This window comes from Rhagoletis pomonella, unplaced genomic scaffold (genome assembly GCF_013731165.1).
Source record: "Rhagoletis pomonella isolate Grant_MI unplaced genomic scaffold, Rhpom_1.0 Rhpom_scaffold_00008, whole genome shotgun sequence".
NCBI classification, from domain to species: Eukaryota; Metazoa; Arthropoda; class Insecta; order Diptera; family Tephritidae; genus Rhagoletis; species Rhagoletis pomonella.
The window spans coordinates 6,083,776-6,106,346 of NW_023458562.1; the positions used below are offsets into that span (position 1 = coordinate 6,083,776).

The 22,571-nt window shown below is 37.1% G+C and overlaps 1 protein-coding gene across 4 annotated transcripts in view; it reads left to right on the top strand.

Moving 5' to 3' along the window:
* LOC118744130 (netrin receptor unc-5) overlaps nucleotides 1-22,571 on the top strand; it is a 307,531-nt gene that overhangs the window by 225,945 nt on the left and 59,015 nt on the right. For all 4 annotated transcript variants that reach the window (XM_036476881.1, XM_036476880.1, XM_036476878.1 and 1 more), the window contains 4 exons: nucleotides 3,671-3,879; nucleotides 4,160-4,238; nucleotides 4,300-4,470; nucleotides 4,530-4,583. In XM_036476881.1, the coding sequence (XP_036332774.1) occupies nucleotides 3,671-3,879; nucleotides 4,160-4,238; nucleotides 4,300-4,470; nucleotides 4,530-4,583 (513 nt within the window). The remainder of the gene's footprint in view (nucleotides 1-3,670; nucleotides 3,880-4,159; nucleotides 4,239-4,299; nucleotides 4,471-4,529; nucleotides 4,584-22,571) is intronic.

Here is a 22,571-nt window from a genome sequence, read left to right on the forward strand (position 1 = left end):
AAGGCAAATGTTACAGTTTTGCACTCACTCTCAGTTTTGCATTTTACAGTTATCTTTTGCTTAGTTGGAAGTCAGATGACTTTTTTCTTTATTGTAATTTATTCAAGAAGTGATCACCAATAAATAATATGGTTAATCAGGAAACATAAATGTAAATAATAGATTTACTGCGAAAAGGCGGGACCGCAGGGAAAGGGGCAAAAAATTGTGGAATTTGCCACATGAAAATGTTAAGACTGAGAAAAAATATAGCCTAAAGTGTTACTAAGGACAAAGAAAGTCTGTCAAAATATATTACAGTCCGATATCTTGTGAACTTAGTAGCAAGTAGCGCTGCAGGCACTACTACAGAAGCGCTGAAGGTATTAAAATTGAATGGAAATCAGTAGATAGTGAGGCGAAAAATTGCCAAATTGAGCAAAATGGATCATAAAAGACGAAAAAAGCAAATTTGATCAAAATACATGTGCGAGTGTGGCAGCGTTTTGCTGCATCGCACGAAAACCGGACCGTTGTCTATTGGGATATGTTAGGCATTACAGAATGCAATAAAAAACACATTTTTAAGATTTAATTGAGGGTTATTTGGTTTGACAAGACTAAATTAATAGCTTTCAATCAGATGGCCGGGCATGGTATTGGATCCAAGGCCCAAATTAAGCCTAAGCGCATCATGTAAGGCACACTGTGAATCACAGTGGTCGGTCAATAATAGTTTGGGGTTGTATTTCAAAAATGTTGTTGATCCGTTTGTATATTTTAACAAAATTTGCAAGATGTAGTCAAAAAAATTAGAGTTTCTGCTGAAAAAGCAACCAAAACACACTGCACATGTTCGCAAAGACTGGAACGAAAGCAGAAATTTGATAATTTGAAATGACCTCCACAATCCGAGGACATGAATCTCATCGAGAATTTGCGAAATCAACTAAAAGCGCATCTTACTAAGTATCCAAGTCCGTCCAATGGAGTACATGAGCGGTGAAAGCACACCAAGGATATATGGGAGGCTATACCTCCAGAATTTTTACAGACATACACGTTAGGTATGCCAAATTGCAACCAGGAACTAAATAAAGCAAAAGCATACTGAACATTGTGTTAATAATTCTTTTTTTTTGTGAAAATTGTCAAAAAGTTATTAAAAATATATGAGTGCAAAACTGTAACATATGCCTTAATTTACATTTTTGTCTGCTGGTTTTGTAAATGTTGTTGAATTGACTTCAAATCGTTATGACAGAGGAAGCAAAGATGTACCAATAAAAATATACAACAACCGTATGAATGTCGTTAGAACTTGGAAAGATAGCGACAGCTGAAATAAAAAGTGTTACTCCATGTTACAGTTTTGCTCGTCACTGTATATCGAGAGAAAATTCCTCAAAATAAAAATCCCCAAAAAATACTCCCGCGCACCCGAAATTCCTCACGTTCTGAGGAATTACACACAAAGTGGCAACACTGTTTGTGATCATATGTTTTCGTGATGGATAATTTTTGCTGACTAAAATTTTGCCAGTACAAAATGAACGCTTCTCTTGCATTAAAATGAACGCTTGCTCTCTCAATTTTTGTGTGTTGGATAATTTTTTGTCGTTATCGAACGCCATCCAGTAAAAATTTGGAAAAACTATTACAAATTTTTGACTTGTCGAACGCAACTAATATGTTGTAACTTACGTGTATTAGCTTTTAATCACAATACCAGCACAGGTCGGCCAGGAAATCACTAAGGAAATGACCTAATAAATGCAAAATTATAGTTTATTTGTAAAATAATTCGGTTTTATTACAATACTTACCAAATTTCACGCAATTAGAAAACAAATGTCAGCGAATAAGAACAAAACGAACAACGAAAATTTAATCAATGTAGCTTGTTTAGATTTTTTTTTCTAATATTTTGGGAAATGGTCAGTGAAATTAGCAAAGAAACAAACAACACAGATTCTCCTAAGGTAGCTCAAGATGACGGATTAGAGCGAGAAGTTGCCAACGTATAACACCTTTCATTATTGCATCATGAATTTGTATAGTGTTTGTTGTTTAACCTGCTAGACTTGTATACAAAATAATGAACATTAAATAAACAAAACAAAAGTTGCCAAAACTGGTCCAATCCTCACACTTATTATTTCATGGACAACTGTAATTATATTAAACTAGGCACATTTCCACTTAGTCACAGTTAATTGCTGTCCAAGATAATAAAAAATTATTAGGGCTGTTCAGGAATTTGTGCATATGACCTTGCATTTGCATATTTCGGCGCATTTGTAAATTCACAACAATAAAATGCAAACCATTGACTTGGTAGCAAGCATAATTTGCAAATGCGAATCCAAGACCACTTCCACAATATTCTGAACAGCACGATATGTATATCCACAATTTTTATTTCCTGTTGGCAATAGGCAAAAACACAATCAACGTGCAACCCTGTGGTAAACTCAGTGTAACCACCTCGGGGCAAACTAAGGGGGCGCCATCTTGTGCACTAAAGAAACCAAAAATATCTAAATTATTAATTTTCCTGGATAAGCACTTCACTTTTTTAGAAAACTATTTTCAATTCATGGTACAATGATTACAGGTATTGTCTTCCCAGAGAGCGCATATTTCGATCTGCCTTATTTGAAAAACATCATTGTTGCCCACACTAAAAGGTTTACTTCTAGTGAAAAGGGATATTTCCATACCCCATATACCATATATGTACACGTATTTTGTAAACAAACCTTCTTGCAGAGGACTTATTTAATTTGCAAAAGCCGAAAAAAACATTTGCTTACTTAGGGTTTACACACGACAATACTATCATGACAATGAAGATATATGTATTAGTTGTCAAAAACGCATGCATGGAAAAGTATGCATGTATTAGTGAAAAAGTGTGCATGTTTTGTTATTGTCATGACAGTATTGTCCGGTGTAAACCCTAAGTTAGTAAATAAATTCAAAATTTGTATGGCTCATTTCATTTCAAACGTTTTTTCTCTTGTTTTGAAAGATTATAAAAATGAAATTGAGCGAAAACAAAAAAGCAAAGCCAAATAAAAGTAAAAGAATCAACATTGAACTGCGTAAAAATGAAAATAAGGGCGCACGAATTTCGATGTGAAGCAAAATTCTCTGGGAAGACAATACCTGTAAATATTGTACCATGATTTCAATTGAAAATTATCCCGGTTTCTTTTTGCGTTGCTTTCTCGCTTTGAGTGAATTTTTATTTCTTGTTTTGCCCATTAGGTCATCCGGTAGCTTTCACCCGATTTTTGCGGGAACACGGTTTACGCAAAAAATATCGCTTCGAGACTACCCTACAAGAACAGTGATAGTCATTTGGTTGATCATGTGATACTCACTGGTGATGGAGATCTCAATCAAGTACTTCTATCAAGCTTTTTATGAGCAATATGGAAAACGTGATGCAAACATTTGTGTAAATGGGCTCTTCCGCCTTCCTCCAACTTATGGCCTTATTTAGTGGTCTCTTTTTTAACCAACGCAAAATTTGCAAACGTGTTAGTAAGATAAACGAGAATGTTCCATGTCACACAATTCTTGTAGGGTATGCAATCATTATTACCGCATTTTGTTTTGAAATTTTAGTGTGTAGCAATTTAACCCTTTTAGGTTGCCATTAACAATATTTGTGGTCTTTCAGATATTCGAAAGCACTTTGTAGCCTCCCCTACATCGCTAAAAGTGGAACTCGGTTCCAAAGCTGAATTGCATTGTGCGCCTCCTGGAGGATTTCCTGAACCAAAGATAACGTGGTTTAAAAATAATGCTCCGGTTACAAACGCTAATGAATACGGAATAGTTATATCTGACGATGACACTACTATAACTTTCGATGTTGTATCGTTACAGGTAGTTAATAGATATTGTTTATATCGTTATAGTCATTTCAAAAGGTCCTGAATAAATGATAATTTTTTGTCAAATGCATCTTGAAGGAGATTTATTTACATTTAATAACTTTTTTAACAAAGTAGTTAAAACATTTAATATGCATATATTAGAACTTTTCGTTTCGCCCTAGAAATTTGAAAGTGGCACTTACGACCTTTTGTTATGGTGAAAACGGAAAGTATCTAAATTATCGTTTTAGCCTTTCGCCAATACTTAAGTTTGTGTTTCTAATATATAGGATATGGCTAACTATACGTGTAGTGCAGAAAATGTTGCTGGTAAAAGAGTATCGGACTCAGCGGTTTTAATCGTCTACGGTATGCAAATGTGAAAATGTTTCTTTTTATTTTTATATTAAAAGGAAAATGTGTTTCTTAGTTAATGGAGGATGGAGTTCATGGAGCCCTTGGAAAGAATGCAAATGCTCGGGAAAAATAAGTCTGGGTCGAAAGAGAGTTCGCTTTTGTAATAACCCGATTCCGTTGAACGGTGGCTCGTTATGTTCTGGTGCGCAAATCCAAAAATCTGCCGATTGCATTTCATGCCCAGGTAATATCCTCTTGCGAGTGTTTTTGTGTTAATCACTAATGACTATTGCTTTTTAATAGATGACGCCCAAATTGTAGCCGCTGAGGGATATGATGCATCATCAAATAAGAAATGTAAGTCTCTGGTATTGGTGCCATCCAAGAATTCCTAAATATATTCAGCCTCATTACGTAAGTCGTAAATTAGATTAAATTGTACGACTCGACAACATTGGCATTGCCTACTGTCGTGCTGAAATAACTTAACGACGAAAAACATCGAAAACTATCCAGTGCTGCCAAGTATTTCCGCTTTAATAAACTAGTCGAATCAAAATTTTAGACAATGAAATGCAATTTTCGATACTCGATACGACACTCTGTAATGCTGATTATAGTCATATTAGAGCTTTGGGTAATCGTTTAACGGATAAATTGACTATACTGGATTGAAAAACCCACAACCGACTACAGTGAGCCGAGTAGTACAACGCTTTTCACTATTCAGATAACCGCCCAATTTCGATCGTTCGTTTAATATTTGATTTTCAGTTAGTTGAATATTTTAAACTCCAATTTTATATATGTAGGTATATTTACACCAGAGCTGTGAATTTTATGATTACGATTACATTCTGATTACATAGGATTACGATTACTGTAATTGTAATCCTGAACATTTTCAGCATTGCAAAAACTGAAATTGTAATTATAACATGCTTGATTGCGAATACTTTAATGGCAATCCTTAAAATTTAACGATTACGACTACTGTAATCGTAATCGTACTTTTTTATGAAATTTTGATGAACCTTTGTCGAATTTTGCTAATTTTTGAACAAAGTGTGAAATTTTGACTTACATGGTTTTTGTTAGACAACGAGCTACACTTTCTTAAAAAAACAATAAACATTACATAATCGAAAGGGGAATTGCCAAAGAATGCTAAAATGTCTTTTCTCTATTTATATTTCGCCCCTGTATCTACAGCTTATATTTTTTATATCGATGCTTTTTTTGAGGGAATTAGTATTATTTTTTATAATTTCACTAAATGCAAGTTAGAATCGTTTCATTAAAAAAAACTTAACAAATAATTATAAAAACCTTAAAAAAAAGTTAGTCAATAATGATAAACTGCAATATAGCGAGAGTATCTACCAGTTTGACAGAATGAAACATAACCACAGAGCATAAAAAATAAGGCTGCTGGCTATGTTTATGGCTCCCTTATATTCTACGTCCTTTGTGATAACAAAAGTGCTGCCACGTACTAGGAGACTCTTATTAAATTAATAAAGAAAACACTGAAAATCGGAATTTAATCGGTAGAAATATGAAAAATCGGGACGTCCCGACTTTTAAAAAATTTTCGGCGGGATAATTTTCTCAAAATCGGTACTGTCCCGCCAAAATCGGTACCAATGCTCACCGTAGGTATAGTCGTTGGGTGTAGGTATAGTCGTCGTTGCTAGTTCGAGCACTCTGGGCAACGTGAGCAACCCATGTGCAAGATGCGGTAACTAATCCGAGTGAGCTTTGGCTCACGGCAGAAAAAGAGGGAACTTCGGTGGGGCCACTCCGATGTATTCTGTTTAAGGGATCACTGAAGTCTGCAGCGTCTGCAAAAGGGCGTCTGTCTTGGAGCGCACGGCTCGCTTTAAAAAGGTGTATTCGGTTGCTAAACTACCTCCGTCCCAGTAATGGGTTGTGCGCTTGGTTTGGGACCCTCCACACAAAAACCCCTTCCAGTGAAGAAATTCAGCAAATCCCCTTTTGATGATGACCACAGCAAACGTTTAAAGGACTACGATTTGAGGGATTGAATGTACTTAGAAAAAGAGATTAGTCATACAAAATTCGTCCCTGGTTAATCTGTAATTATGAATTAATCTCAGGTTTAACAAATAACTTTTCGGTGTCCAACTTAGTTTTATCGATTAGTTTTGCGAAGAAAAGGAGAAATGCCGAATGTAAGAGTAAACAAAAATGGCCGCTAGCAAGGAAGAGGTTTGTAAAGGTATTTTTAATAAAATATTAAGTTAAAATATATTTATATTTCTTAGGGCCGTTTTCACCATCTCTGGTTAACACTAATCCCAAGGTAAACATTGTTACCGACGCTACTGACTCCATGCATATAACATTATGTTGATAAAGTCGGTAAGAATGTTTAACTGGAGATTAGTGTTAACCAGAGATGGTGAAAACGGCCCTTAATGTAGCAGAAAAAAGTGATCACAGTGGCACAGAGAAGAAACATAACTTTTCCTTGAGATGTGAGAATAACAAGCACGACAAGTTTGTTGGCTAATAATCTGAGATTTGCCTGTGTAAACCGGGAGATTAAAAACGAGCTTTGATTGAGCTAATATTTATACATATGTGAACATACTTTAACAACGATATTTTCGATTTCACTCAAATTGAGTGATATCAATTTTGTCGTATTCGTAGGAGGATTTCGAATTCGTATATTTTCTACGATGGATTCAGTGATAGCCCTGACTAATTCGGCTTTTCTTCCGAAGTTTGCTAAATTTCGCTTTTCCAACTGCTGTTTGAGTTCCTCAATCTTCAGGTCTTGTATGTTTGCCTTTTCCGGCCAATTTTTACGATTAGCCTTGCGTATTCGACGGATTTCCTTAATCCTACAGGCTTGTTTCACTGGATTGTTAAATAAACGCTCAAATTACAGTACAACTAACTTTATTGTACAACAAACACTTTACAAAACTGGTTAAGGCAATTCTGTATTCTTAATACTTGCTAAGGCAAATGATCTCTGTACTCGTTGCTTCCTCTTTTTCTTTCTGAAATTTTTTGCCGCTGTAGCGACGTCATTATATACCCGCGTCGCTTCGCACTCATGGCAACTCTCGTTATCAAACATTACCGTCCTTCTTTCCCGTTCACATCTGTCATTGTTCTCTCGTTTGCTTTGGGCCGCCATCTGTGTTTTTCAGTGTTCGCCATGGCGGAATTATACCAGCTGAAGAAATAGCTGCGTTCGCGATGTCCAAAAAACTTCCAAGGAAGGGGAAATCAAGAGAACAAAATTACATTTAGTTTTGTGGGGAAGTGGCAAATTTTTTCTGGATAAATTTTTGCCAGCTGGGATTTGCAAGTAGGTAGGCACATGGTGACATATTTGTCGTCAATAATTTGAATAAAGAAGTTCGTTAAAATAAAAGTAAACTCTGGCTGGTTGATAATGAAAAGTTTATTTACTTAGTTTATTTACTTAATTAGCTTCGTGACACCTGATAAGAACTTTTGCGTTGACCAATAAAAAAATTGTGTTGATGCTTTCCATTTCCAGACAACCACACAGGTACGAGCATGATTTTTAATTTCGACCAAACTCAAATACATTGTTTGTTGGTCCAAATAATAAGACACGTATTTTTTCTTTTGGCTCGGAAAAATTTTTCGGTCGAATTAAACGCGATTTTGTTTTTCAGGCAAAAATCGGTTATTAGAATTGACAGTGAGAATTTTTTTTTTAAATGCCCATAACTTGGTCAAAATTTAATAGATTCCAACAATGTTTTTACTCAAATGTCAGTAATTCTTGTCACTTCAAGATAGAATGATATAATTATTGATTTTCATTATTTAAAATTTTTTATTTAACAATAAACAAAAAGTGCAAATTTTTTTTTAAATTTAATTTCTCAAAAAGTGTATTTTTTTTTTCTCTCAAACTTTTTTGCCGGCCAGCGACTTGAGGACATTGTTGCGGCTCTGTACTTTGTTGACAATTGCGGTTGTATGCGCCGAGAAGGAGAGCAGACTGTCGCAGGTAACTCGGGGGATTTTCGGGTTATTGACCGTCGGTATTGTTACGCCATCAACGTGAGTACCCAGTTGCAGTCTGACCTTCTTCGTCCAGGTGGTGAATAGGGTTGCCGAGGATTTCGCAGGGGATAGGGAAAGGCTCCTTGCACTGCAGAAGCGAGAAAGTTCGGCGAGATAACTGTTTACTTTCGAGCACAAGTCATCAATTCCATTCCCAGACGCCATGATCGAACAATCGTCAGTATAGGAGAGAATATTGACACCCTCTGTTGGTTGAGGAAGCTTTGAAATGTAATAATTAAACAGTAGTGGGGACAGGACACCACTCTGTGGTACCCCCTGTTTAATTTTACGTGGCTTGCTGGTTTTGTCTCTGAAAATTACTGACGAGTGTGACTCAGGTAATTCGCCGACCACCGTTTGAGTCCCTGCGTGAGTGAGGAGGGTCAGGTGGTTTGTAAAATACGGGAGTAGAAGGGCCTCTAGTGTCTTTGCTACCGGGGAAAGGAGGGTTATCGGGCGATAAGACTCTCCTTTGTTGGCTGAAAACACGAGGCGCACTGGGTTTTGGCATTTTGTGCAGCCTTCTAGTCACTCGACGTTTGACTTTATCCACTCGAGGATGCAGAATGAACTGCCGGCTAAAATAGCTCGCGCATCGCTCCGGGTCCGACGAAGCGTGGTAACCAAAGTCTATTTCGACTCTGTCGTCACGCTTCGTCGGGTTGGACAACGACCTCACGGTTGACCAAAGCTGGCTCACACCAGAGGCGAAGATGCAGGTCTTCAAATGCTCTTCCCATTTCTTCCGCTTATTTACGTTCACAAGTTGCCGAATATCCGAATTGAGATCCCTGATACGGGGATTTGCGGGATCGGCCTGACGAAGGTTGTCGCGCTCATCGGATAGAACAGCCGCTTCAGCAGGAACGTTCGGACGTGCTGGGATGAAGCGAGCTGCTGCAGCAGTGACAACCTTGCGGAATTTACGTTCACCTACATGAACGTTGGTTGGTATAGGCAGTTCAGTGAAGGCACCCTCAGTAGCATCCGCGAAGTCTGTCCAGTCAGCTTTGGAAAAGTTGGCATAGGTCCGGTGATCCACGGAAGCAAAGTCGGCAGGTTTATCAATCGAGATGACTATGGGCAGATGGTCTGATGCTAGTGTCTGCATAGGTCGCCATGATACGTTGTTTATCAGACCAGCGCTAACAATTGTTAGATCTGGCGAACTGCAGCAGCTGAGGTGGGTGCGTCGTCGTTCATTGTGCAGAATGTCGAATCGTCTATCTGCTCAGCCAGATGTATTCCCCTACGATCATATTACAGGCTTGAGTGCCAAAGATCGTGGTGCGCGTTAAAGTCACCAACTACCATACGGTTTTCACCTCTGAGTAGCGCACCTATTTCAGGGTGATATCCCGCCGGGCAGCTGGAGACAGGAGGTATGTATGCGTTAAATATATCGTAGAACCGGTTGTCATGGGAATTTTGCACATATATGTGGTATATGAAATTTCGGCTCGAAAAATTTTATTAGCATTAGTTTTCTTTGAACATAGACGGCATGCGTGGTGGGAGGTGCTACGACTTCTTGCAAACCCTCATTCCTTTTTAGTTTACAACAGGGCATTCCCTTTAGCTGTCTGTTCGTAATGGGTCCACGGGTTTTTTCTCTGAATGTACTACACCTATTGGAGGTGCCACGCCTCTGGTAAACACTCACTCTCTTTCAGTTTACTATGCACGCAACGCCCTCTTGCATAAACTCATTTGTATACATTTACCATAGATGCCCTCACCAAATTTCAAAGTCATGTGAGTTAGGGGTCCGAAGATATAACAAATGTAAAATTTCACGGCTATGGAATGTGCCGCGCCCCCCTGTACAAACTCGTTTATATTTACCTCACTATCCTACTTTAGCTATGTCTTCAAATCAAATTTCGAAGTCATGTGACTTATCGTTCCTAAAGTACAAACAGACGGCAGCGTTGATCCGGATCAACTCGGGAATTAACTGCAGTTGATCCGGATTAAGTCCAAGTTAATTCGAATCAACGCTGCCGTCTGTTTAAGCTTTAAGTTATAACTAGAGTGCCAGTTACTGTCGAAATTCGACAGTTTTTCTAGTTTTTAGGAGCCTTGGAGAGGTTTTCTAACTTAACACGTAGCAAAACTTATACGGTAGAAATTAACGTACCGGAACATCTTCTGCTTTGGAACTAAAACATAACTATTTTTTTTTTTATCTTAGAAGGTGTTTGGATCACTTCGGCAGGACTTGGAATTGACCCCAGTTCGATGAATTCGATGGATTTTAAAAGCACTGAAGTTCGATGAATTTCAAAAACACTAAAATGCGATAACTCAACAAAATTCGTTAACTCGACCAATTTCGATAACTGTGAAATTCGACGGCTCGATAAATTTCGATAGCTCAAAAATTAAAATTCTTGGATACCTTTATAAATTTTTACATTTGACATCACCACATTTTTCGAAAACTATCTAAACATTTTGATAACTCGTTACACTCTGTTAAGACGATTATATAACCTTGAAATTTCGATAAATCGATATATTTTGAAAATTCCATAAACGCTTCGTTGAACCAACCAATTTCAGTAGATCAATAATTATCGATAACTCTGTAAGCTGAAAGAACTCCATGCATTACGACACCTCGATAAATTTCGTTAAGTCTATAAATAATGATAATTCAATAAATATCGACAACTTGATACATTTCTTTAACTTGACAAATTTCGGTAATCCCACACGTTTTTATAGCTCGATAACTATCCGTAAATTTGGAGAACTAAGTTTCTGTGTCTATAAATTTCGGCAACTCAGTAAACATTGATCAGTTGGAATAATTCGATACGTTGCGATAACTTAATAAGCATGGGTAAATTTCGATAATTATAAACTTCGATGATTAGATAAATTTCGGTAACTTTTATGGCTGATTTTATTTCGATTTCTATCGGAGAATTTCACTTCAGTTACCCTAATTCCTATGTATTTGTCTTTATCTCCGTTTTCGCCTTTATCTTCACTTTTGCCTTCTTTTTTTGTCTTCATCGTTGCCACTTGTTTCCTCATCTTCATATTTAACTTTATTTCAAAGTTTGATTTCATTTCTAAGCAAAACAAAATGCGAAACAGCTTAAATTGAACAGGCTGCAAAAACAACCATACACAAATATGAAAATTTTTAAACGATGATTTTCAACCAATTTCGAAGCTATAAAACTCCTCATCTACGGAAAATTACCTTTCCAACGGTATTTTTGGTTTTGAAATCGGCAAATTTACTTTGGTCTTCATCTTTGTTTTTATCTTTCATGTCTCTGCTTTTATCCTTTTCTTTATCTATTCACGTAGATGAGGTGAGGTGTGATGACGTGATAAGATGTGACGTTATTTTTATGTGATGTGATAGGATGTCATGTCATGTGCTGTCATATCCTGTGATATCATGTCATATGATGTCATACCATATGATGTCATATCATGTGATGCCACGTCATGTAATGCCATGTCATATCATGTGATGTCAAGTCATGTGATGTCATGCCATATAATGTGTTGTCTTATTATATGATGTTATGTCACGTGATATCGTGTGATGTGATATCATATTATGTGATGTAACATCATGTGATGTCTCATCACATCATGTGATATAATGTGATGTGATGTCATTTAATGTGATCACATTCCATGTTCTGATTATTATATCGATATTTATATAGAAAAATATAACGATTGCAAAATCGATTAATTTATCGATAAATATAACAATCATCAGTTTCGATTATTATACATATCGGCAACAATATCAGTTACTAAATCGATAACAAAATCAATTATTTAATCGATTATTATACCTATAACAATATCCATTCATGTATCGATAACAATATTGATTATTATGTCTATTACAATAGCGGTTATTTAATAAATAACAGTATCGAAAACAATATCGATTATTTTATCGATAACAACATCAATTATTATATCGATAAAAATATCGAGTTGTATATCGATAACAATATCGATCTTCATCCTCATCCGTTTATTCATATTTATCTTTATTTTTGCATATTCCTCGTCACCTTTACATTAAAGTGTTTAAATTTACCTTGATCTTCGTTTTTGCCTGTACCTCTAGGCATCTTTGTTTTTGTTTTTATTCTCAAACCGCTAAACCTTGAAAATTTACTCCCAACCAACCAACTGCCGATAATGAGGTTTCACTTTATAAATTCAAGAAATTTTCTTACCCTTTCAGTTACCCTAATTCATATATATCTGTCATTGTCTCCATTTTCGTCTTTATCTTCACTTTTGCCTTCTTTTTTTTTGACCTCATCGTTATCATTTATTTCTTCATCTTCATATTTATCTTTACTTCAAAGCTTAATTTCAAGTGTGAAGTGAAACAACATGCGAAACATGTCAAATGGAACATGTTGCAGCAACATCTATACACAATTCGAAAATGTTTAAACAACGGTTTCTGCCGTAATTTTCAACCAATTGTGAAACCATAAAAACTGCTCATCTAAATGCCTTTCCAACGGTGTTCTTGGTTTTGAAATCGGTTCGGTAGAATCGCCAAACGAACGGAGACAAAATTTATGTTAGCGTATTAATATATAGATATTGCTTGGTAGCGGCAGAGCTGAAATGCGCAATGAGTTCGTTCATACATACATATATATGTATGTATATATATATATATATATGTCTACATACATACGTGCATCCAAACATACATACATATATGGGCATATCTAAAAAATAGTACACTTTCAAAAAAAAAATTTTAATTTTTAAATTTGTGAGCACACCTATGTTTTATATATCATTTTATTCGTAATCTCTTAATAAATCGATTAATATAAGTGTAATTCATTTTCATCAAGTGCTTCAAAAGTTAAACGAGGAATAAACATGAAATAGAAAACAAAAGAATAAGCTGGGTTCAAATTACGCTGTTCAAGTTGTAAACTTTGAGCAAAGATTTTGAAAGTTGAACTCACTTAATTGGCACGTTCTAAATTCAATGGCATGCCCCGTTTTACCAGATTAGCTCCGGTTTTCGAGATAACGGTACTTGAAATTTTGATTAAATTTTAACTATTTTATTAATAACTCCCTCAGTTTTGAAGTTATTTTGCTAAATTTTTGCAGTTTTTTAATATTACCTTAATTATTCCTTAAAATTATCGAAATGGGTGCACTTTAACGTATAGCTCCAATACAACTGTTACTCAGATATGCGTTTTTGCGCTATAACTCTATCTTCATATCTGACTAATAAATTGTATGCGTGCTATATGTTAAATTGAAGCTATACTAAATTTTAACCTGTTTAATTGGAGGAGTTATAACGCAAAACAACGTCTCTGGTCAATCAGTTGCATGGAAGCTAGATGTTTTGAGTGAACCGATTTCGATGATTTTATGGAATAGTTAAGATAATATTGAAAAACGGCTATGTGCAAAATTTTAGTAAAATATCTTCAAAATTCCGGGACTTTTTTATAAAATAGTTAAAATTTAAGCAAAGTTTCAAGTACCGCTATCTCGAAAAGTGGAGCCAATAGGGTAAAACTGAATTTAGAAGACTCCAATTAAGTAAGAGCGACTATCAGAACATTTTTCGAAAAAAAGTTGATTTGATACCACTCTCGAAATATTCTGACTAAAAAAAGGAGCATCATTAAAATTAGTAAATCAGGGTTTTTACACACTTCTAGAGAAAATTTTTTTGAAGCATTTTACAGGTATATGTAATTTTGTAAGGACTAGCAGTTATAGAAAGATTTAGATCGTTTCGACGTATTTTCCAAATGTGCCTTCAATTAGGGTGGTTTTGGAATAAAAATTACGCTCAAGATCACAAAATTTTTTACCTTTAAAAGTTAGTTTATTCTGAAAGCACACCTCTTGCTAAGGTATCAAATTATTCGTAATTGTTTGTTGAATGCAATACATACTTAAAAAGTTCTTAAAATTAAATGCTTCAAAACCTATACGCGATAAACCGAAAATTTTGAAAATTGTGAAATGTGGAGTTACAGACTTTGAGTTACTTGTCATTTCGTTATTTTTTAATGCACACTTTTCTTACCTACTACATATGAAGTGTACACATATGGGTGTTTCCATACAGCCGTACGCGACATTCGTACACTTACAGAGTAACGTAAATCTATCAAAAATAGAAGTTAAAAAAAAAAAGATTACGGTTATGTTGCAACCAAAGGGTACTGTGTTTGAGAAAAAAATAAGCAGCCTCGAAACTGTGGTGTGGAAAATATCCGTTCAAAACCAGGTGATAACGTACGCGACAAAAAAAGAAGTGGTTTTAAGGCACATATACATATATGCGAAAGTCTACGAATCATGAGAGTTTTTCTTTTCTTTAAAAATTCCTAAACCAAGCTAAATAATGTACCTTTACAATCCTTCCATTTTTTGATAGGAATTATTGTTGGTTAATTTTTATTAAAAAAAAATATAATAACGTACGCGACATAACGTACGCGACAGATTTTTCCCCCATACAATATTTTTACTAGTAACACATACTAAATTAAATTTTTTCAGTTCTTCTCTCCACCGCTTCGCGATTTCAAAACCTTTTTCCGCCATCTGAATACGAAATTTAAAGTTATAAAGCCGTTTGAATTCATTTGCTTGCATTTTCGGTTTAAATTTTCATGGAAACACGCATATATGCGAAAGTCTGCGAATCATGGGAGTTTTTCTTTTCTTTAAAAATTCCTAAACTAAGCTAAATAATGTACCTTTACAATCCTTTCATATTTTAAGAGAAATTACGTCTGGCTAGTTTTATATTAACAAAAAAAAAAAACAATAACGTACGGGACAATTTTTCTCGTAAGTAATAAAATGTATTTATTGAGAACTCTTCTCGCCACCGTTTCATTGTTTTACAACTATTCTAAATAATTTAAATGGAAAATTTGAAATTAACATTGGTTTTGATGTATTTGATTAAAATTTTCTTACTTACAATAACGTATGCGACAAACCTTAAAGGGTAATAAAATTTTTTTACTTTGGTTGGAAAGACAATTTTACTGTATATCTTTAACTAGAAGAATTCTCGCTTAAGAGTGGTAATCTGCATTACCTGCGACTGCCAATATACAAATGACATAGACAAACAATGTTTTTGCATAACGTACGCGACATTAGAATACTATCAGAAGCAAATCAAAAAATTACCGTTATTCGAGCTCTAACTTCTCCTTTTTCTCATTTTTATAGTTAGTTGTTATTGCAAATTTGATTTTAAGATGTAATTGTAATGCTTCAAATCTCTTAATTTAGTTAATAGGAAAGAGAAACTAGTTCATTTCATTAGGGAAAACTGAGTCGAAGAGACATTCAGTTTTACTCTTCCATTTTTGAGTTTTAAAATTCTAATAAGCTGAAATACTTCTATAATACAAAAATTCGAGTATTTTTCTCTTATTAATTCGTCTTAAAAACCCTTTTCAGTTGTTTTTATTTTTTCAGTCCTGGTTGACATTTTCATGGAAACACCCATATGGGCATTCCCATGGTGGCGCACGTGACAGTCGTACGATTTCAATGTGATACAAAAAAGGAATACCATTTGTTTTCTTTAACTTTTTTGGGCCATTGTATAGCACATAATTAGTTCTATATTTAACCGAAAAATGAAATCAATCGAACTGCTTGGTCCTGAAATATAAGCATTTAAAGAGAGTGTCGTTACGTGACAAAAAATGGAAGTTGATTTTTTCTTTTCTTACAAAATCGCAAAACTCTGCGAATTGTGGACGGCTATTTTCATGAAACTTATTTTAATATGATTTGGGGCAATTCTAGTTGTTTATAGAGTTTTTTGAAACAAAACAAATAATTAAATTTGTGGATTGGAGCCTTTTGAAATGGCCCTTACAAACGGCAATGGAATTTCGACATTATTCAAGGAATTGTGAATATAAGCTGCCTTCCATTTGGCATATTTGTGGTTTAAACCTTCAGAAAGTTACAAAAAAAAACATTTTCTATTTTTATTTATTATATACTTTTGAAATAAAAATACTCCATCTTGTACACCAAACATTTTTTTAACCATTTTGCGCGGCAGTTTGTATATCTTATCTTCACGGTCACCGAAATCACCAACCTCAACGTAGTGAAGTTGGAGGCTTTCTTGAAGTGGGTACCAACAGTGAATATTTCGTGCGCCAAATAATCAACGCACTGAATATCGTGCGCTTTGCGCAATTTGCGTTCGATCACAAAGTTGTCAGAGATTGGGACACGTTGATGGTTGTGCTTGACAATTCCACTTTTGTAGAGCAATTCACGAACTGATTTAAGATTTGGATAACCCCATGTGATATAGGGTTCGGCAATGCGTAGCATATTAATGGTTCAATTTGATGAACAAACCATGACTAATGTGGCGGAAACTGAACAACAGTAAAACTTTACGCACTTTTGGTGCAACTTTGTTGATACCGCGGATACAGATCACAAGAGCCAATTTGTCGTCTGCAGGCACGTAGAATGAGCCGCGTTTCTTTGCCAGACGGCGCAACTTATTCTCACGGCGTCCATCACGGATATTTTGCTTGATATTTCTCAGCATGCACCAAGTTTTCACGTTTTCGGAGTGCAATCACAGCAGAGCGCTTTAGTTTACGCTTGATCAGGGTAGCACGTTTGCTGACCTGCTTCTTGCTGAACATCAGCTACGACTCAGACACGGCAGACAGCTTCCTGGAAGGTTGTTTGCCCTTTGCTTCGGGCTTGTTACCGGCCATGGGGGCAGTCATTTTAACTTGTAACTTAGCACGTTGAGAAGGCGAAAAAAAGTTCGCCAAATATTTGGAGCACATCTTAAATAACGCCACTCTATTTATAACATTTCTATTAAACACAATTTCATTTAATTAAATACTTTTTTAATACATAGACATGCTGCAACCAGGCACTTTCCCAAATTCCATATTGCCTATCGACATAATTTTCCAAATGTGCCTGCGCTGCTACTTCTTATTAATAACTTCATTTCCCAATTGCGCCCTTGTTGCCTCAACATATCTTAAAAATATATAAAATTTACATTAAACAATAGAAATCGCAAAAATTAGCAAATAAAATACTCCCTTCATTTTGTTTTGTTGTAAAATTTCTGAGAAATGTGAATTCACCACGATGCAATACAGAAAGAACAAGACCAGGAATTTTAAGTAAAACTATTATTCAGTGGCAATGCGCAGAGCGTCCCGAGTAGCAAAATTAATTTGTATCAAATATAACATTAAACGGTGATCCTAATACATTATTTAATATTATTAATCAGAGTACATACATTATATGGCATTCCTTTCAAAAATTAATGCACTATATGCATATTTTTTTTTTTTATATTTATTAAGTTTCTTTCATTGGAGGATGGTTCCGTGCGCAGAAGTGGAAAACTTTTGACTGCCATTCACCTGGGAGTGGCCAGAAGCGATTCTTGTGCGTACGGTTCAAATCGCAGCTCACAACGTCCGGATATTTATATCCACGTATCCTCTGGGTAGCAACCAAACACCCGTTTGGGAGCGAGCTAAAGTGAGAAGGCGTAAAACTTCGCGTGCGCTGGGTTTGGGTCCCGCCACGTTAAAACCCCGCCCAATGAAAAGAAGCAAACAGCCTCGGATGAGACCCCCTTTTTCTGATGACGACCACGGCAAACGTATAAAGGACTATGATTTAAGGGTATGCACCTGGAATATCCGGACCCTTAATGGGGAAGGTGCCTCTGCCCGGCTGGTTGATGTCCTCGGGAAGACAAAGGCTGACATCACCGCCATCCAAGAAATGCGATGGACGGGGCAAGGTAAAGTAAGCGTGAAGCCTTGCGACGTCTACTACAGTTGCCACGTAAAGGAGCGCAAATTCGGTGTTGGAATCGTGGTAGGAGAGAGAATCCGTCGCCGAGTACTGGCGTTCACCCTGGTGGACGAACGTCTAGCCACAATCCGCATCAAAGCTAGATTCTTCAACATCTCGCTCATCTGCGCCCATGCCCCGACGGAAGAGAAGGATGAGGCGTCCAAGGATCTCTTCTATGAGCGCTTGGAACGTACATATGAGCGCTGTCCCCGACACGATGGGGGAACCAGCATTAACACCAATAATAATGTCAGCCTTGAAATCCAACGGAGAATCACGCTTGCCAACAAGTGCTACTTTGGGCTGAGTAGGCAATTGAGAAGTAAAGTCCTCTCTCGTCGTACAAAGATCACACTCTATAAGTCACTCATCATGCCTGTGCTGGTGTATGGCGCGGAAGCATGGGCAATGAAAGCATCTGATGAGGCGGCTCTTGGAGTTTTCGAGAGAAAGATTCTGCGAAAGATTTACGGACCTTTACGCGTTGGTGATGGCGAATATCGCAGACGATTTAACGATGAGCTGTATGAGCTTTACAACGATATAGACATAGTGCAGCGAATTAAAATTCAGCGGCTCCGCTGGCTTGGCCATGTCGTTCGGATGGACAGAAACGCTCCTGCTCTGAAAATATTCAACGCGGGCCGCGATGCTGGGAACAGAGGAAGAGGAAGGCCTCCTCTGCGTTGGAAAGACCAGGTGGAGAAGGACTTGGCTTCACTTGGCATTTTCAATTGGCGTCAGTTAGCACAGAAGAGAAATGACTGGCGTGCTGTTTTGGACTCGGCCAAAATCGCTTAGGCGGTTACAGCGCCAAATAAGAAGAAGAAGAAGAAGTTTCTTTCATTGGTGCTGCAAAGCAACCATGCATGTAAGAAATTGTGTGCTACCTAAAATTTCACCTCTGGGAACTTTATCCACATAAAGGCCTTCACCACAGTTTTTTACTGGATATACTGAGCGTACTGCGATGAACATGATGAGATATAAATAATTTTTTCGCAATTTTTCATACCCTTCCTCCGTAAACTATTTTTCCCTTTCTCTAGCCCGCGCTCGCACTTTCGCTGCTGCGCGGGCAAAAAAGTGCCCACCTCTGGTCTACTCAGTCCGAAGTAGCACTCGTTGGCATGAGTAATTCGGCGTTGAATTTCTTTGCTGTCATTATTATTGGTGTTAATGCTGGTTCCCATTGTCGCGATATTATAATTGTCAACAGGGACGTGGGTGCCAAGGCGCGAATGTGATGACTGTTTGTGTGATGACAGGAAATACTTCGTTTTGTGCTCGTTCACCACCAGACACACGCTTTACTTCTCTATATAATTCCGAGACGGCAGAACAGACGTAGCTTTTATTTGTAACAATAATGTCGATGTCGTCGGCATACGCCGGCAATTGTATGCTCTTGTTAATTATTACGCCTGAGCGGTTCAGTTCTGCGACTCTTATTATCTTCTCTAACATCAGATTAAAGAAATCACATGAAAGGGAGTCACCTTGTCTGAAACCTCGACTGGTATCAAAGGGCTCGGAGAAGTCCTTCCCTATTCTGACGGAGCTGGTGGTATTGCTCAACGTAATTTTACACAGCCGTATTAGTTTCGCGAGGATACGAAATTAAGACATCACGAAATAAAGACAACTTCTTTCGGAAGTGGCTTTGAAATCGACAAATAGAAGGCATGTGTCGATCCCCTTCACACGGGTCTTTCAAGTTTTGGCTTATTGCGAAAACGAGATCAATGGAGGATTGGGCAGATCTGAAGCCACACTAGTAAGGCGTGTCTTTCACACAACACTCGATAAAATAGTTGGCGCACATGGCGGGGTCGCCTTTCTTCTTTCTAAGTCGCTCAACTCTAGGATACAAATTTCGCAAATACATCTAGCTTCCTTCTTCAGTTCCCTATAACGGTTCCACATGACTCGCGTTGCTCCCGATCGCAGCGTGATCCTGTAGGCAGCACCTTTTTTCTCTACAGATTCTTGACTCTCCACATCGTACCAGTAATGAGCGTTAAGTGCTCTCTCACAGCAGGTGTGAAAGTCGACTGGCGAATCAATTGGCCATCTGCTTTGATTGCAGCTTTTCGACATTGAGCTTTCCTTGCATTGTTGGGCGCACATTGTTTGCTGCACTGAGGCGGGTGCGGATCCTGGCTGATCCCAGTACTACATACTACTAAGTTTCGGGCCGCGGCGAAGTTTATCAGCCTCAGTCCGTTATCGGACGTTTCGTCGTGAATTTTCCGACAGTGGCGCCAAAGATGCCTTCGCTGCCCACCTTGGCATTGAAATACAAAAAATCTTTGCACATTTTCATTTGACCGCTCATTATTACGTATTTCCCCATCGATTTTCTTCATCAGTAACTTGATTTTTTTTCGTAACAGAACAGGCTTTAGTACAAATGCAAAAATTTGGCACAGAAGCTGTTATTATTTTAATTTTTCTTCTGTTAAAGTTTAATTTTTTTTATTTTTTTTTATTAAAAAATTAAAAAAAATCTGGAATGATTAATTATTTGGCAGAAACTATCAGTCCTATCGGAAGGTGATGTATATATGTATGGTTTGTGGAGAATTTTATTAGCTTTCATTTGCCGTACGTGATTAAAAGGAACCAATTTTTGCTTTAAGCTGAATAACGGTAAATTGAAAATATCTCGAAAACGTATCCATAGAAAAAAATTAACCAGATTTTCGGAATCACCGAGCAACTCTACATGGGGAATGAATAGGGGCATTCGTAGAACAAAAAAACACTTATTTGTGATCCAGTGCCTTGCTAAGGGAGCCGATTTTGTCAAGAGGGAGCGAGAAAACTGTTTTCTGAGCAAAACTTTTATTATTGAATCATGTAAACATTTATTCAAATTGTCAAGAAGAAAACAGTAGTCCCAACGCATACGTTTATTAGAAAATATTAGAAGCAGAATAGTTTTCGTCCCATTATGTATGTATTATGAGCTCTGAGGATTCGGTAAGTCTCGCGTAAAAAATATATGCAATTAAAATGCACCAACCGCGTTAGTGGTCCATGTAACTAAGAGGTCTCAGAAGTGTCCCTGGCCAATTTTGAATGTGTACCAATTTGAAATTTTATGTTCAAATTCAAATAACAAATGTAAACAAAGCCAAATAAGAGAGAGTGGTGCCTACTTAATTAGAAACTCCCCGGGGTTACTTAACACTCGGCCTGAGCTACATAACTCTCTATTTATATATTTAACTCTGGATGTTCTGCAAGTGGGCCTAAGAAGATAGTGGTGCCTACTTAGTTTAGAAATCCCTCGGGCTACTTAACACTCGGCCAGTTTTCAACGCTGCAAGGCATTGTCTGGTTTAGGATTATAAAAATTTAACTGAGCTACTTAACTCTCTATTTATATATTTAACTCTGGGTGTTCTGCAAGTGGGCCTAAGGGTCGAATTCACAGTGCGTAGTTAACAATGACAAGGATTTAACTATCGATTTTCATAGCTTCAGTGCTCAGTAAACAAGAGTTTAAACGCATGCTGGTTTAAACTCTATAGTTAAATTAAATTTTTTAATGGAACGAAATTCATTCTTGTTAGTGGTTAAGTAGTTTAACAGGACACTGTGAATTAGGCCTTAACAATAACAAAATGGCTTTAAAGATTTTACAGCACATGTTATAAAAAATAATCTGTTGAAACGATATTAAAAGCAATGTTAAATCCTTAAAAGAATCACTCTTGCCCCCCAGGTGCTACTTTGGATTGAGTAGGCAATTCAGGAGTAAAGTCTTCTCTCGACGTACGAAAACCACGCTCTATAAGTCACTCATCATGCCCGTGTTGATATATGGCGCAGAAGCATGGACAATGACAACATCCGATGAGGCGGCTCTTGGAGTATTTGAGAGAAGGAATTGCGAAAGCTTTACGGGCTTTTATGCGTGGGCGACGACGAGTGCCGCAGACGATGGAACGATGAGCTGTATGAGCTTTACAACGACATGGACATAGCGCAGCCAATTAAAATACTGCGGCTCCGCTGGCTTGGCCATGTCGTTCGAATGGACACCGACGCTCCAGCTCTAAAAGTATTCAACTCGGAACCCGCTGTTGGTAGCAGAGGAAGAGGGAAGACCCCACTGCGATGGAAAGATCAGGTGGAGAAGGATTTGGCTTGACTTGGCATTTCCAATTGGTGTCAATTGGCACAGGAAAGAAACGACTGGTGCGCTTTGTTAAACTCGGCCAAAATCGCTTAGACGGTTACAGCGCGAAATAAGAAGAAGAATAAAATATAAATTCTCACAATACGGTGCCATTAAGTAGAGAGATAGGGAGAACTTCTGCGTTTGAAGACCGCTTAGTG